This window comes from Colossoma macropomum, unplaced genomic scaffold, assembly GCF_904425465.1.
Source record: "Colossoma macropomum unplaced genomic scaffold, Colossoma_macropomum, whole genome shotgun sequence".
Lineage (NCBI taxonomy): Eukaryota > Metazoa > Chordata > Actinopteri > Characiformes > Serrasalmidae > Colossoma > Colossoma macropomum.
The window spans coordinates 33,246,140-33,259,435 of record NW_023494791.1 but is presented as its reverse complement, the minus strand read 5'-3'; the positions used below and the strand labels follow the sequence as shown (position 1 = coordinate 33,259,435).

Sequence of the window (13,296 nt, the reverse complement as noted above, 5' to 3'; positions counted from 1 at the left end):
GCATTCCTGGGGATCTAACCTGACAGTAGGGCCACCGTTGATGGCCATGATGACAAAATGCCACAATATTAATGATCAGAAGGTTTATATAATTGATTTATTACATAAATCCAAATGCATGTCAGTGTTTTGTACAATGTATTATACACTAAAAATGTATGCAAGGCATGCAATGCCAGTGCAGAGCTGCACTAAATAGACGAATCTTTGGTCAAATGTTTCAATCTCTCACTGCTACAGTCAGTCTGCAGTGGCTGGTGGGTGTACAGTACAGACCAGAGTAGAACGAGTGACTAATGGAATCTCACAGCCTCAGGTTCTGCTGCTTCTGTGCCAATGTCTGCCACTTTCTTCCTTCTGCCTCTCTCTTTATATATTTCCCTTCTTCCAATCCCATCCATCACTCACTGTCCCACTCTTAACCCTTAGAAGCCAACTATTATTACTGTGGTTTGCTATACTATTCAAACGTAATTACGTAGTTAATTGACTATTTTGCAACAGAATGACTGACACACCTCTCAGCCAATCACAGCTGAATATTGCTAAATATTAATGTACTCATTCATGTACCATTACTTGTATTGTTTTATTAAAATGTGCCAGAAGTCCTAAATTACAGGTGGACATGGCTTCTTCAGTATAAAATGCTGCACGAACTCCAGTGTTTTCTTTAGCATTAGCTCATCTATAGGGGCAGATTCCATTGCTCAAAACACCTCCTTTAAAACATTAACAATGATCACTTTAATGCCCAGTGGCTGAAAGATCGCCCTGGTTTGATCAATGTACACATGGTTTCCAAAATCCTTTCTTTTTTAGCTTGAAATTGGCCTAAATCTTGTAAAAACCAGTTTATCTTTAAACAGTAATGTTGTCAGTGAATCCACTTGATTTGATGAGCTACGACTGGGAAATACTGCATATAAACTTTCAACATGCTTTTATTATCGCCAGAGATAACTGAGCATTCTAAGGGTTAACCCCCTTTCTCTTTCTCATTCTTTCTCCCTCCCTCCCTTCCTTTCTCTCTCTTCGTTGGCCAGGTAGTGGCAGTGAGCAGGTGTGCGGAGGCAACCCAGAGCGATTTCAGAACGTTTAATCCCCTGAGTGGGACCATAGCCAATACCTCACATACTAGCCTGCAAAATCAATCTTCCACAATAGATGTGTCCGTGTGAGAGAGAGAGAGAGAGAGAGAGAGAGAGAGAGAGAGAGAGAGAGAAAGAGAGAGAGAGAGACAGAAAGAGGAGAAAGCGAGAAAGTATGAAAGGACAGAAAAAAGGAAGGAAAGGAAGAGAGACAAAAAGAAAGGAAGATAGAGAGAAGGAAAACAAGAGAGAAGAAAGGATAGAGAGACAGACAGAGGGAGAAAGCGAGAGAGTATGAAAGGACAGAAAAAAGGAGGGAAAGGAAAAGAGACAGAAAGAAAGGAAGAAAGAAGAAAGGATAGAGAGACAGAGAGAGACTGCAAGAGAGAGAGCAACAGAGACAGATAAAGAGAATAGAGAGAGAACAGAGAAAGAAAGAGAGATGGCAAGACAGTGAGTAAGAGAGAGAGAAAAAGAAAGCGAGTGAACAAGAAAGAGAGAAAGAAAAAGAACAAGAACAAGAGAAGAACAGAGAAAAAGGGAGAAAGAGTGAGAGAAAATGAGAGAGAGAGAGAAAGAGAGAGGGAGGGAGGGAGAGAGAGAAAGAAAGAGACTGAAAAAGAAGAAATAGAGAAGACAGGATAGAGAGACAGAGAAAGAAAGGAAGAGAAAAAAAGCATAGAGACATAGAGAGAGAGAAAGTGAGAGAGAGCAACAGGGACAGACAGAAAAAGGGAACAGAGAGAGAAGAGATATGAAGAAGGAAAGAGAGAAAGAGAGATAGAGGGAGACTCTAAATGCTCTATCAAAGGAAAGTGTCAATAATTCACTTCATTATCTTTAACAGGAACCTGCTACAATACTTTTTCAAATGAAGTCATTCTTTACTCTCACTACTGCACTCTGTATTGTACTAAGAACAGGATTTGGAGAGGCCTGCTCAGATTTAATCATTCTTAACTGGTCAAAGGTGGTGGTGAATGAAGACGTGTTCATGCATGGGTGACTGGAAAAGTAAGCCACACAAGCTCAAATCGGGGTAATTACCTCTAAAGTAAATAATTCATAAAACGTCATAAAGGAGCAGCAGTGTTAGCTTGAGAAACAGCCGCAGCAGGCCGTGTAACTGGGCCAGCCAAGGTACCAACCTCACAATGGCCTGGACAGGAAAAAATACACTCATTTTTCATTTTCTGTGTCAAAGAGACACATTCTAAAGACAACTTTCCTTTTATAGTGGAGGAAGTATATGAAAATAGGCCACTTTCAAAACTTTTACCCTTGTGTTGTTGTCATTGTGTAGCCTACACCTGGGCAAACGTCTTTAAGAATTTTCATTATGTAAAAGAGATTTTGTCAAGACTCAAACTATGATTCTACTGAATGGCAGAAATGTTGAAAAGTCAGTACAAGCAAGGCTGACTCTGCAGTCTCTGGGCTGGGAGTGTGAGTGGAATCTAAAGTCTTTAGTAGCGAATTTTAGCTCAGACTCATTATTAGCTGCAGGTACTGCATTATACAAAAGTAAATTCGGGCTAAAAACCTGCCAGGTTCAACACGGCTTCAAACAACAAGCCTTTCATTATAGAAAAACCTTCAATCTGATGGACATTACATGCAGTTAAGTGTGCTGTTTAAAGAGGGCCTATTATGCTCAATTCTACTGTTCATAATTTTGTTTTGGGCTCTACTACAATAGATCTACATGTTTCTATTTCCAAAAACACATTCACCCTCTGCCTAAAATGCTCTGTTAGAGCTCCTGTGTCTTTCAGACCCTCCTTCAGATGAGCCCAGTGTGCTCTGACTAGTCAGCTCACCCACGCTGTTCTGATTGGCCAACCACCAGAGAGGTTCTGCCCCTATATGTTCCGCCCCTGTCTTGCAGTCTACAGACAGACCCTTCTCTCCTGAGCAGCAGTAAACACTAGTGTGGCTATTTATCCAATGGTGTCCGTTCTGCCGTATCAGTTTGAGCCAGAGTCTGATCCTCTCAACTTGGCTACAAGATGGAACAAACTCTTCCCAGCCTCCAGTAGTTGCTGTGCATTGGGTGAGGGCGTGCCAAGCTTGCCAGTAGGCAGGTAATAAAAAAAGTGTTACAAAGGAAAAGGACTGGAATTCCAATGAGAAAAATGAATCTGTAGCTTACTAAAACATCAGCTAGATTAGCCAACAACTTCAGCTACATTAGATATTGTGCTAGCTAGCACACTTGCAATACAAATATATATATATATATATACATATATATACACACACCATCTCCTTGTTTCTACGCTCATTGTCCATTTTATCAGCTCCACTTACTATATAGGTGCACTTTGTAGTTCTACAATTACAGACTGTAGTCCATCTGTTTCTCTGCATACTTTGTTAGCCCCCTTTTACCCTGTTCTTCAGTGGTCAGGACCCCCATGGACCCCCACAGAGCGGGTATTATTTGGGTGGTGGATCATTCTCAGCACTGCAGTAACACTGACATGGTGGTGTGTGTGTGTTAGTGTGTGTTGTGCTGGTACGAGTGGATCAGACACAGCAGTGCTGCTGGAGTTTTTAAACACCTCAGTGTCACTGCTGGACTAAGAACAGTCCATTAACCAAAAATATCCTGTCAACAGCATCCTGTGGGCAGCGTCCTGTGACCACCAATGAAGGACTAGAGGATGATTAGCTCATACTATACAGCAAGAGATGAGCTATCGTCTCTGGCTTTACATCTACAGGGTGGACCAACAACGCAGGTGCGTCTAATAGAGTGGACAGTAAGTGGACACAATGTTTAAAAACTCCAGCAGCACTGCTGTGTCTGATCCAGCACAACACACACTAACACACCACCACCACGTCAGTGTCTTGGTCTTAAGTCTGGGCTCTGAATCAAATCACAAGTGAGTCAACATGTGATTGAAATCCGAGTCGCTGAACCTCTGCTGAATAATGCAATCCATGCTTTTAATCACTTGCCTACGCCAAACGTGAACCAAAAATGCTAACACTGCTAATAATGGTGAACATAAGCAAGCAGGTCATGAAAATTAGCAGTTATCACAGCCATGTTAATTGCTGCTCCCAGTTTCATGGTACCTTCCATTCAATTTTCCCAAAAATGACCCTGTTAATATCACAGAACATCTATGCTAACTCTATGCTAGCACACACCATTTGTGCTTATTTCAAGCTCATACTGTTCTTTTAAAGTCAGTACTCACATGGTAAAGACATCCAGGGCATCGACTGGTGATCGGACCACTTCAAAGTAGTTCTGCAGGATGGTGACGGTGCCAGAGAGAGCTTCATGACCACAGCCACAGAACAGCGCCACACCAGCATACAGCAGGATGGTGGCAATGAGAGAGGCATAGGGAATCCCGCTCAGGCATTTAATACAGCACTCAGAGCACCCTGTGAAACACAGCAAGACAAAAGAGCAGACTTTAAAATCACACCCAGGTAAAAGTAGGTTTGTTTTGAGCTAAAATTCTGAAAGACAAATGATTTTAAGTGTGGAATGTCAACCTCTGGTAACTATGAAGTCAGGCATCTTCAACACTGTTCGATGCTCACAAAAAATCACCAGAACAAAAAGAAAGGCTTAAGTCGAACTTTCTATTGAAAATGAAGGCAGTTACCAGAGTGAAGGCCACAGTTCCAGCTAGGGGTGCGGGAAAAAAATTAATTCTTCGAAGCATCGCGATGGAGATGTGGACGATTCTGAATCGATTCACAAATGTCAAAAATCATACATACATACATCATCTAAACCGCTTATCCTTCTGGGTCACGGTGGGGTGCTCGAGCCTATCCCAGCTGTCATTGGGCGGAAGGCAGGATACACCCTGGACAGGTCGCCAGTCCATCGCAGGGCAGACAGACAGACAGACATACACAGTCACACACACACTCACACCTAGGGGCAATTTAGCATGTCCAATTGTCCTGACTGCATGTCTTTGGACTGTGAGTACCCGGAGGAAACCCACACAGACAACATGCAAACTCCACACAGAAATGACCCCGGTCGCCCGGCCGGGAATCGAACCCAGGCCATTCTTGCTGTGAGGCGACAGCGCTACCCACTGCGCCACCGTGCCGCCCTATGTCAAAAATCGCTTTTCTAAATATTTAAAAAAAATGTCTCAAAGCTTTCGGCTGTTTTACGAGGCTGAAGTCGCTTTTCACTCGCCAGCATCTTGCTGAACTTTCCGGTTCCACCTTAAATTCTGACTGAGACGCCAAATGTAATTGCGGCACCATTTAAGATGGAATTAGAAAGATTAAGATTAATTAGAAAGAGAAGCGACTTCATCTTTGCAACTTTTTAGTTAGTGTTTGACAGTCTCTCGTTGCAGATTTAACGTACCAGGAAACCAAGTGTGCTGCTTATAGATGCGAATAAGTCTGTTCGTCTCCAAATGTTTGTCTTTCTCTTTTCCTTTTTCGTCACTAAAGACTATATAATGTGCTGTGTGGTCATCTATTACCACTGGACCTTATTTCACCGCAACAGCGCATTTTGTTGCAGATGAGTGGCAGGCATCTCTAAACAAGAGCAGTGAATGAGAGTCTTCTAGTTCACTTGCCACATCACTTCCATTTGTTTTATTAATAAAAGATATTGGAAGTAAATTCATTATGGATCATTACAAATACTTTGTTTTAAAACTACCAAGTCCTCAGACAGTAAGAAAATAGAAATCATGTATAGAAAAAAAAGATGCATCGAGATGAATCGATAATCGTTTTATAATCTCATCGCAGCCCTCTGAATTGTAATCGAATCGAATCGTGAGGTGCCTAAATATTCCCACCCCTAGTTCCAGCCCCCTGTGGTGTTTCTCTCAATATTAGCTGGATCAGGTTTCTCAGATTAGGACTAAACTCAGCAGGAAAGTAAATCATCATGAACGGAGAACATAGGGAACATTGGTGTTTTCTGGAGAATGATGGTGCATGTTGGAGAACACTGGTGTTGGTTGGAGAATGATGGTTTTTGATGGAGAATTGTGATGTTTGTAAGAGAAAGTTGGTGTTTGTTGGAGAATTTTGATGTGTGGTGGAAAATGAGGGTTTGGAGAAAGATGGGTATAGAGAATGTTGGTGTTGGTGGAGAATGTTGCTTTTTGGAGAATGCAGGTTTGAAGAACGATTGTATTTGAGAATATAGGTGTTTGATGGAGAATGTTGGTGGTGGACAGTGAGGGTTCGCATAATGATGGGGTTACATAATGTTGGTGTTTGGTGGAGATTGACGATGTTTGCAGAAATATATTGGTGGTTTTGCAGAATGTTTGTGTTTGTCAGAGAACGTTGATGTTTTTAGAAAAGATTAGGTCAGTGAGCTCTGGACACGAGAAACTGTTCCTAGATCAGTGAAATAACATCTACCTGGAAGCACCAGTCACCTTTTCAGGTCATTAAACATTACGGGTCATCAGGCTTTCAAGCATGCAATTGAATCTGCCATTTTCAGAGGAAGCAGAGCTCAGTGCATTTCTGCTGCTGACCCAGAGCCCATCCATTCCTGTTTGCTGTCTGAAAGGAGGAAGTTTACTGTCACTCTGACCAATCAAACCTGCCCTGCTGTAAGATTTATGGCCATAATATGCCTGCCCGCAAACAGAATCGATCGCAAAATTACACACTGCTGTCCCTTTGCGACTGCGAGCGGCAGGGATTTATGGGGTGCCGTAAACGTTGTGCTCTGCCCCAACAAAACAAAGCATCAAAAGCTGCCCAATAGCAGCCTGGCATTGTTTAACAGATTACGCTGCGAGAGGATGTTCTCAATCATCTCTCCCTTAGGAGGAGAAATATGCTTCTCACTGTGGAAAGAGGATGATATCAGGGAGTACAATCCACATCCAGGGCTATGTGTACAGATCACATGCTTTCCTGCCCAACAGCAACGACTACATAAATGGTCACATCTTAAAGTAAGCTAATGTTCATGGTACTTTAGCTTGTGTTATCCATTCTTATAGCATTACGGTGTGTATTGTATTTGAGTTGCTGGTCATGAAATCACATTGTGTCTGCTTTTACTTCTGCAGCACCCCTGTGCCCCCCAGAACCTGCAGTCTAAACGAGCGTGGATTTTTCAGAGCATGTTTTTTTCTTTCTGAAATGTTTCAGCTCTTGAAGAAAGTGCATGGCACATCTGCAACACCTCGAGAACGCCCTGAAGCGATGAGTGCAGAAAGTAACGCTCTAGAGACCAACAGAGCGACACTGAATCACAAACAGCACAGCTGTCTGCGCCCTCCCACTCACTCTACCCATCACTCAGAGCCCCGATATAACAGCAGAGCAAAACACACAACATTACTGCTGCTAAAACAAACACTTTTGTTGTGCGTGGAATGGTTCACACATTGAAAGAACGGCTTAGCGAAAAATTAAATTTACACAATTTTCCAGATGTAGTCAATCAACCAAGACACATTTGGTGTCCAATTTTTTCTTCTTTAGTTTTAAGCTGGAGCTACGAGGTTAACATTACTAACAAACAATAGAAGGCAACAGTGATCCAATCCTTTTTGTAAACACCTTCCTAAAAACTCGCTCAACAAATCGTGATTGTAATCTGTGCCATTTGTTGTCTAAAATGGCTGCCCTCAGCATTCAGCTACAAGGTGATGTTTTGTACACTTTTTACAGTTCACAGTAAGTAATACTGTGTCCTGAACAACATCAACAAATCATTGCCTTAACTCCTTCACTATTTGCTACATAGCCTGTACTATATAGGAAGCTGATTCATGAGCAAGGAATGATCAAAAAATTTACCATTGAGAATTTAAACACTACAACATTGCTAACACACTACACAGTGCACTATTTCTATAATAGGAAGCAATTTTGAATTTTTTGTCAAAATAATGCAAGCAAATTTTTCACCAATCCATTTTTATTATATTAAAGGTATCCTGCCATCTCAATATGTAGCAAAATAGTCACAATACTGGTACTGTGTCTATACTGTGTAGGCCTTTTTAAAACTTTTTAAGTTTTCAATCTTAGAACTCTTAAACTCAATTCAAAAGAAGACGTATTCTTTCGCCATGGCTCTGTCTTCCATCATCAATGAATGTTTCTTATAGCTCTGATTCCCTCTCCATAACTACTTTATGAGCACATGGCAATACATAAGCCCATGAAATTGAACTGAATGGAGGTGGTGCCTGTTCACTTGGTCTGGATATATTCTGTACAATAAGTCTAAACTTACTGGTAAAAATGGGCAGAAAATGCCAGTGTGAGGTGCTGAGATATTCCCTTGTAACCTTTCTTTAACACAAGAAGCATTGTAATGGCAAATATAATGCCAAATCAGCAGAAATTGCCTGGCCTATTTGAAAATGCCCCTCAAAGTTGTTTAAAGGCTCCAGTGTCCTACCCCTGAGTGTGATGATTCTTTCCCACTGAGCATCTTCATCATTACCGATGCCCTCAGGATGGCTGCCCTGCCAGCTCTTGTCAGCAGTGGGGACTGGCTAAATAATTTACAAGAGGAAAGAATACACAAGTCTATGACCCAACGGGTGCACTGTATGGTAATAGCTGCCGCCCTCGTATGCAATTCTGAATGTTTGTTTTTCATTACATACGGATGGGTGGAAGCAAATGAAGAAAGGCGTAGTGGTGATTATGGCTCCCCATTAAGCTAACCAGCCCATGCAGTGTGTGTTATTAGATAGAAAAGCAGTAAATTGACTGTCTGGAGAGAGATGGAGTTCCACAAGGACATGGAAAGTGCACAAAACCTCACTTACTTGCCAAACTGTACAAGAGGGACACACCAGGTTCAGATGTAGACATTAACTCCTAAATTTATACTTCAGGTTGCTAAATCTAAGGCAATAATGCTAACAAAACAAAGTATGTATGAGGGTAATTTCATAATTCGGGTGCCATTTAGGCCTCATCAGTTTTTTAACATTGAATCTAAGAAAACATGCATTTAACCATTCACAAAGAGTGTTAACCATCTTAAGAACAATATCAAAATTTCTTAAAGAACTTTTATTGTGTGATTTAGGTGACAGGGCTTTACTTTCAAAATGACCTTGTCAGTCAGTATCACAATATGAAAATTGCTGTTAAATATACGATTAGCAGAAAATTCCAGATATTTCATAGGGGTGAATGTGTTCAGGTAACAGGGTTGAGTGAATTTTAAGGGACACAACTGAAATGTTAAATGGATTCACACATCAAGGCAAAAATAATATAATTTTTTAAGTACTTTTAAGGTTATATTTTATGGTAAAGTGTAGTTAGTCTAGGACAGTCAAAAATACTGTTTTCTAAGTGGTATGAAACAAACTTTATTTATATTTAAAATGGTTTTGACCTTTATTTTACATACATATTTGTAAATGTAAAATCAGTAGAACACAAATAGCACCCAGATAATGGAATCACCCACACTGGGTTAGCAAACGTCATGATCCCATCTGCGGGTAGGTTGTGGATTTCCTGACAAACAGGAGACGGCAGGTATGGCTAGGAAAACACATGCCAGACTTCCAGACGCTCAGTACTGCAGTTTCACAAAGTTGCATGCTCACCCTTTCTCTTCAGTTTCTACACCAGTGACTTTGTCTCTAAGGACCCAGCTGTGAAGATCCTCAGGTTTGCAGACAACACCACTGTGGTGGGCCTGATTGCCAACATTAATGAGTCTAGCTACAGAAAAGAAGCTGAGCAGCTGTTGTCCTGGAGCAGCAGCAACCACCTGCTGCTGAAAAGACTGTAAAGATGGGGGTGGACGTCAGGCACATCTCCCACCCAAATATTTTAAAGTAATCTTTAAACACACACACACACACACACACATCATCTAAACCGCTTATCCTTCTGGGTCGCGGTGGGGTGCTGGAGCCTATCCCAGCTGTCATCGGGCGGAAGGCAGGATACACCCTGGACAGGTCGCCAGTCTATCGCAGGGCAGACAGACAGACATACACATTCACACACACTCACACCTAGGGGCAGTTTAGCATGTCCAATTGGCCTGACTGCATGTCTTTGGACTGTGGGAGGAAACCGGAGTACCCGGAGGAAACCCACGCAGACACGGGGAGAACATGCAAACTCCACACAGAAATGACCCTGGCCGCCCGGCCGGGAATCGAACCCAGGCCATTCTTTCTGTGAGGCGACAGCGCTACCCACTGTGCCATAATCTTTAAACAGATAAAAATAATTCACTTAAATAGCTCTCGATGATGTTTAATAGTGAATGGCATTTGTAAGAAAAATGGAGTTCAAAAAAGGAGCTCAAAAACTAAATTTAAAAATTACACAATGTATTTACACAATTCTGATATAAAACAGATATGTATTATTAGTCACTGACATAGTGTTGAAAGGGCACACATTGGGGTGGAGCTTGTCTTTTCAGTATATGGGTGCAAGTGAGAAAGCCCAGATACAGACTAAAAGCTGTTAAAGCCTACCCTAACCAAATACACAGACCTGTAAATGTAGCCCCAGTAAAATATTACAGTAAGCAACTGAGCCATCATGCAGTAAAACTGTCACTACTTTGTAAAAAGCAACAACAACATGAGGGAAAATGAATGTTAATGTGCTTATTTGATTTTATTATTCAACCAAAATGTAATTCATTCATCTTGAAAATGCACTGCATAATTCAATGGAACGGCCCATTTAGTCTCTAGCAAAGCTGTGGAAGTACCAACTGCAGCTGTCTGTACTTTTAACCAGCAAAAATAGAAATGAAAATGATTAGAAATTCTGTATAACTTTTTTTATTAAATGATACGTTATGATTTTACAAATACTTTACAGCTTTCTGGAGACTTGTCTGGCCACACACTGAAGCTCCACTACAGGTACACATATTCTGAACATATTCAAACTGCTAAAGAAGCAGTGTGGGTCTGAACACTGTGTCTGCTACTATACACAGAAACCTCACTCCCACAAAACATCGACTCGACATGTTCTAATCACTTCATTCCCGCGTCTCTAAAAGAAACTGAAAGCCACATTTGATTGGATTTACTGGACAGGGGATAGGACACAGAGACTACAGAAGGGCATATTGGTTGTATCCTCCACATGTGAAGCAATCCAGTAATGCTGTGGACAGGACGTTGGAGCAGACTACAGAACTGTGTTTTTTGATTGTGGTTGCATCAGATATGTGCATACACAACAAAAACCCCTTTTATCAGCAAGGAAACAAGTTCAAGTGGCAATTCTGGCAATCGACAAAATGCTGAATATCGACTCCGATTATTGGTCAGGCCATTAATCGGTCAACCCTACTTTGCACCAATAATCTACAATGCCATGTTTGGTGAACACTGTTCCTTGCAACATAGCTATAGACATGGTAAGGTTTGCTATCTAGCTGGCTAGGCATGTCCTTGTTAGATAACTCCTGGCTCCCTTCACACTCTTGTTAGCACACATTAACCCTTATGATCTAGAATAATACTGTTTTGCTGTATATTCAGTTTACACTGCATCATTACTAATGTGTAGTTGCTTACTACAAGACTGCATTTGCAACTTATTTTAATTTGTTTGAAGTGTAGAAAATGGCAAAAATGTAAAGGATAGTTTTTCATTCTTCAAAACACAACTGTACACAAAAATAATTTTCCATCAAATTCAAATCATAATAAAATATCTTGTCTTCTGCTTACAAACACAACTGTGGTATGGACTGAAAGTGTAGAATCTGCAATTTCTTCAGAATTGCATATACGAGTGAGGAATAATTAAACACTGTTACAAGGTGGGACGTAGTAGGTTTCGGTTGCTTATCAGTGGTCCCATACTTCTCCTTGGAGGTGACAGAGGGGTCAGGAATTAGTTTGACCTATGCCCCAGTGTTGGCCCAAGCCCCAAATTTTGGTCTCACACACTCATGACCTCCAGGCAAAAAGCTTCCTCAGATCACCCACCCACTGCCATTCAAACTGGCCAGCCCTGCTAATGACCTGAATGGACCACCAGCATCCTTCAGCCCCTCTGGGACTGTTAGAAATAGTGCTACAGTATTTACAGCCAGCAGTGACAATGTAAGGACCTTCTGGGGAAAAAACAAAACCTTTTTCAGGCTTAATTGCATCACTTAAAGGGCTAAATATGACCTTTTTCAGGCCAGGTTGTATCATATAAAGACTTAAAGGACTATTTAGAAATTTTTTGTTCATTCATTGTTAAGTACAAAATATCTAAAGATACTAATTGGTGACCTTTTAATTTTTCTTTGTTATTTGTAACTAGTAACACCTGCTAACTATGTAAAACTAACAACATTCTTGAAGAGGAAACGAACTGCAGGATTATTAACAACATCCTTGAACAGGAAGAGGACAGCAGAATCATTTTCTTGCACTGTTTTAAAATTACTTGCTGTTATAAAGTATACAGTCCTCTATAAGTTGCAAGTTGTTTCCTTTCAGAGCGACCTGTGCATTTAAAACAAATAAACAACTGTAACAAAACGTGTACCAGCTATTCATATCTGTATTTGTATCTGTATAAACTGCATTATAATGTGTCTGTTTGTTCTGAATAATGTAGCCTATTCATATCTGGTTAAATCTCTACAGCAAACAAAATACAAAAGTATTCAAAATAACAGTGTAGTTGTTGACATTCTCAATTCTCTGGTTGGTATAAAAGTGTGTGCTTTCCTCTAACATGAAATGTTGTTCACTTTGCAAACATGAGCACACCACGTTTTATACAGCAAATGCACACTGTAAAAATGATGTAATGCAAACTAACATAAAGATGTATTCATGTATTCTTTGCAAACTGATGTTGAGAAATATGCTATAAAAATGGTCCAAATAAATAAACAAATAAACAATCACACTGACATTTAAATGTACCAACTTAAAAGCGCAAAGCTTTTTCTCACATTGTTTATGTCTTCCCAAAGCAGACAGAAGACTTTGCTGGAGTCTGTAAAACTTTCTCTGTCTCAGACTCCTATCTCTGAGATTAGGCCCCTAGCCAGCTCCAGCAGGCCGTGAGCAGGGCAGATGTGGAAGTTTATTAGAGGACTAGCTATTCTCCACACTGCCTGAGTCTATACTTCTGTGGTTTCAAAGAATGATCCTAGCATCTGCTCCAATTGTACCTGCAGCCAAGATTCCAAAACTCAGAAAAGGAATGTCTTGGAAGACATTTCATATGTATGTCCCTATTC

General features: G+C 40.8%; 1 protein-coding gene across 3 annotated transcripts in view; it reads right to left on the bottom strand.

Annotated features, from left to right (window-relative positions):
* Positions 1-13,296, bottom strand: part of gpm6ab (glycoprotein M6Ab) — a 117,576-nt gene that overhangs the window by 14,645 nt on the left and 89,635 nt on the right. For all 3 annotated transcript variants that reach the window (XM_036574889.1, XM_036574890.1, XM_036574888.1), the window contains exon 2: positions 4,304-4,496. In XM_036574889.1, the coding sequence (XP_036430782.1) occupies positions 4,304-4,496 (193 nt within the window). The remainder of the gene's footprint in view (positions 1-4,303; positions 4,497-13,296) is intronic.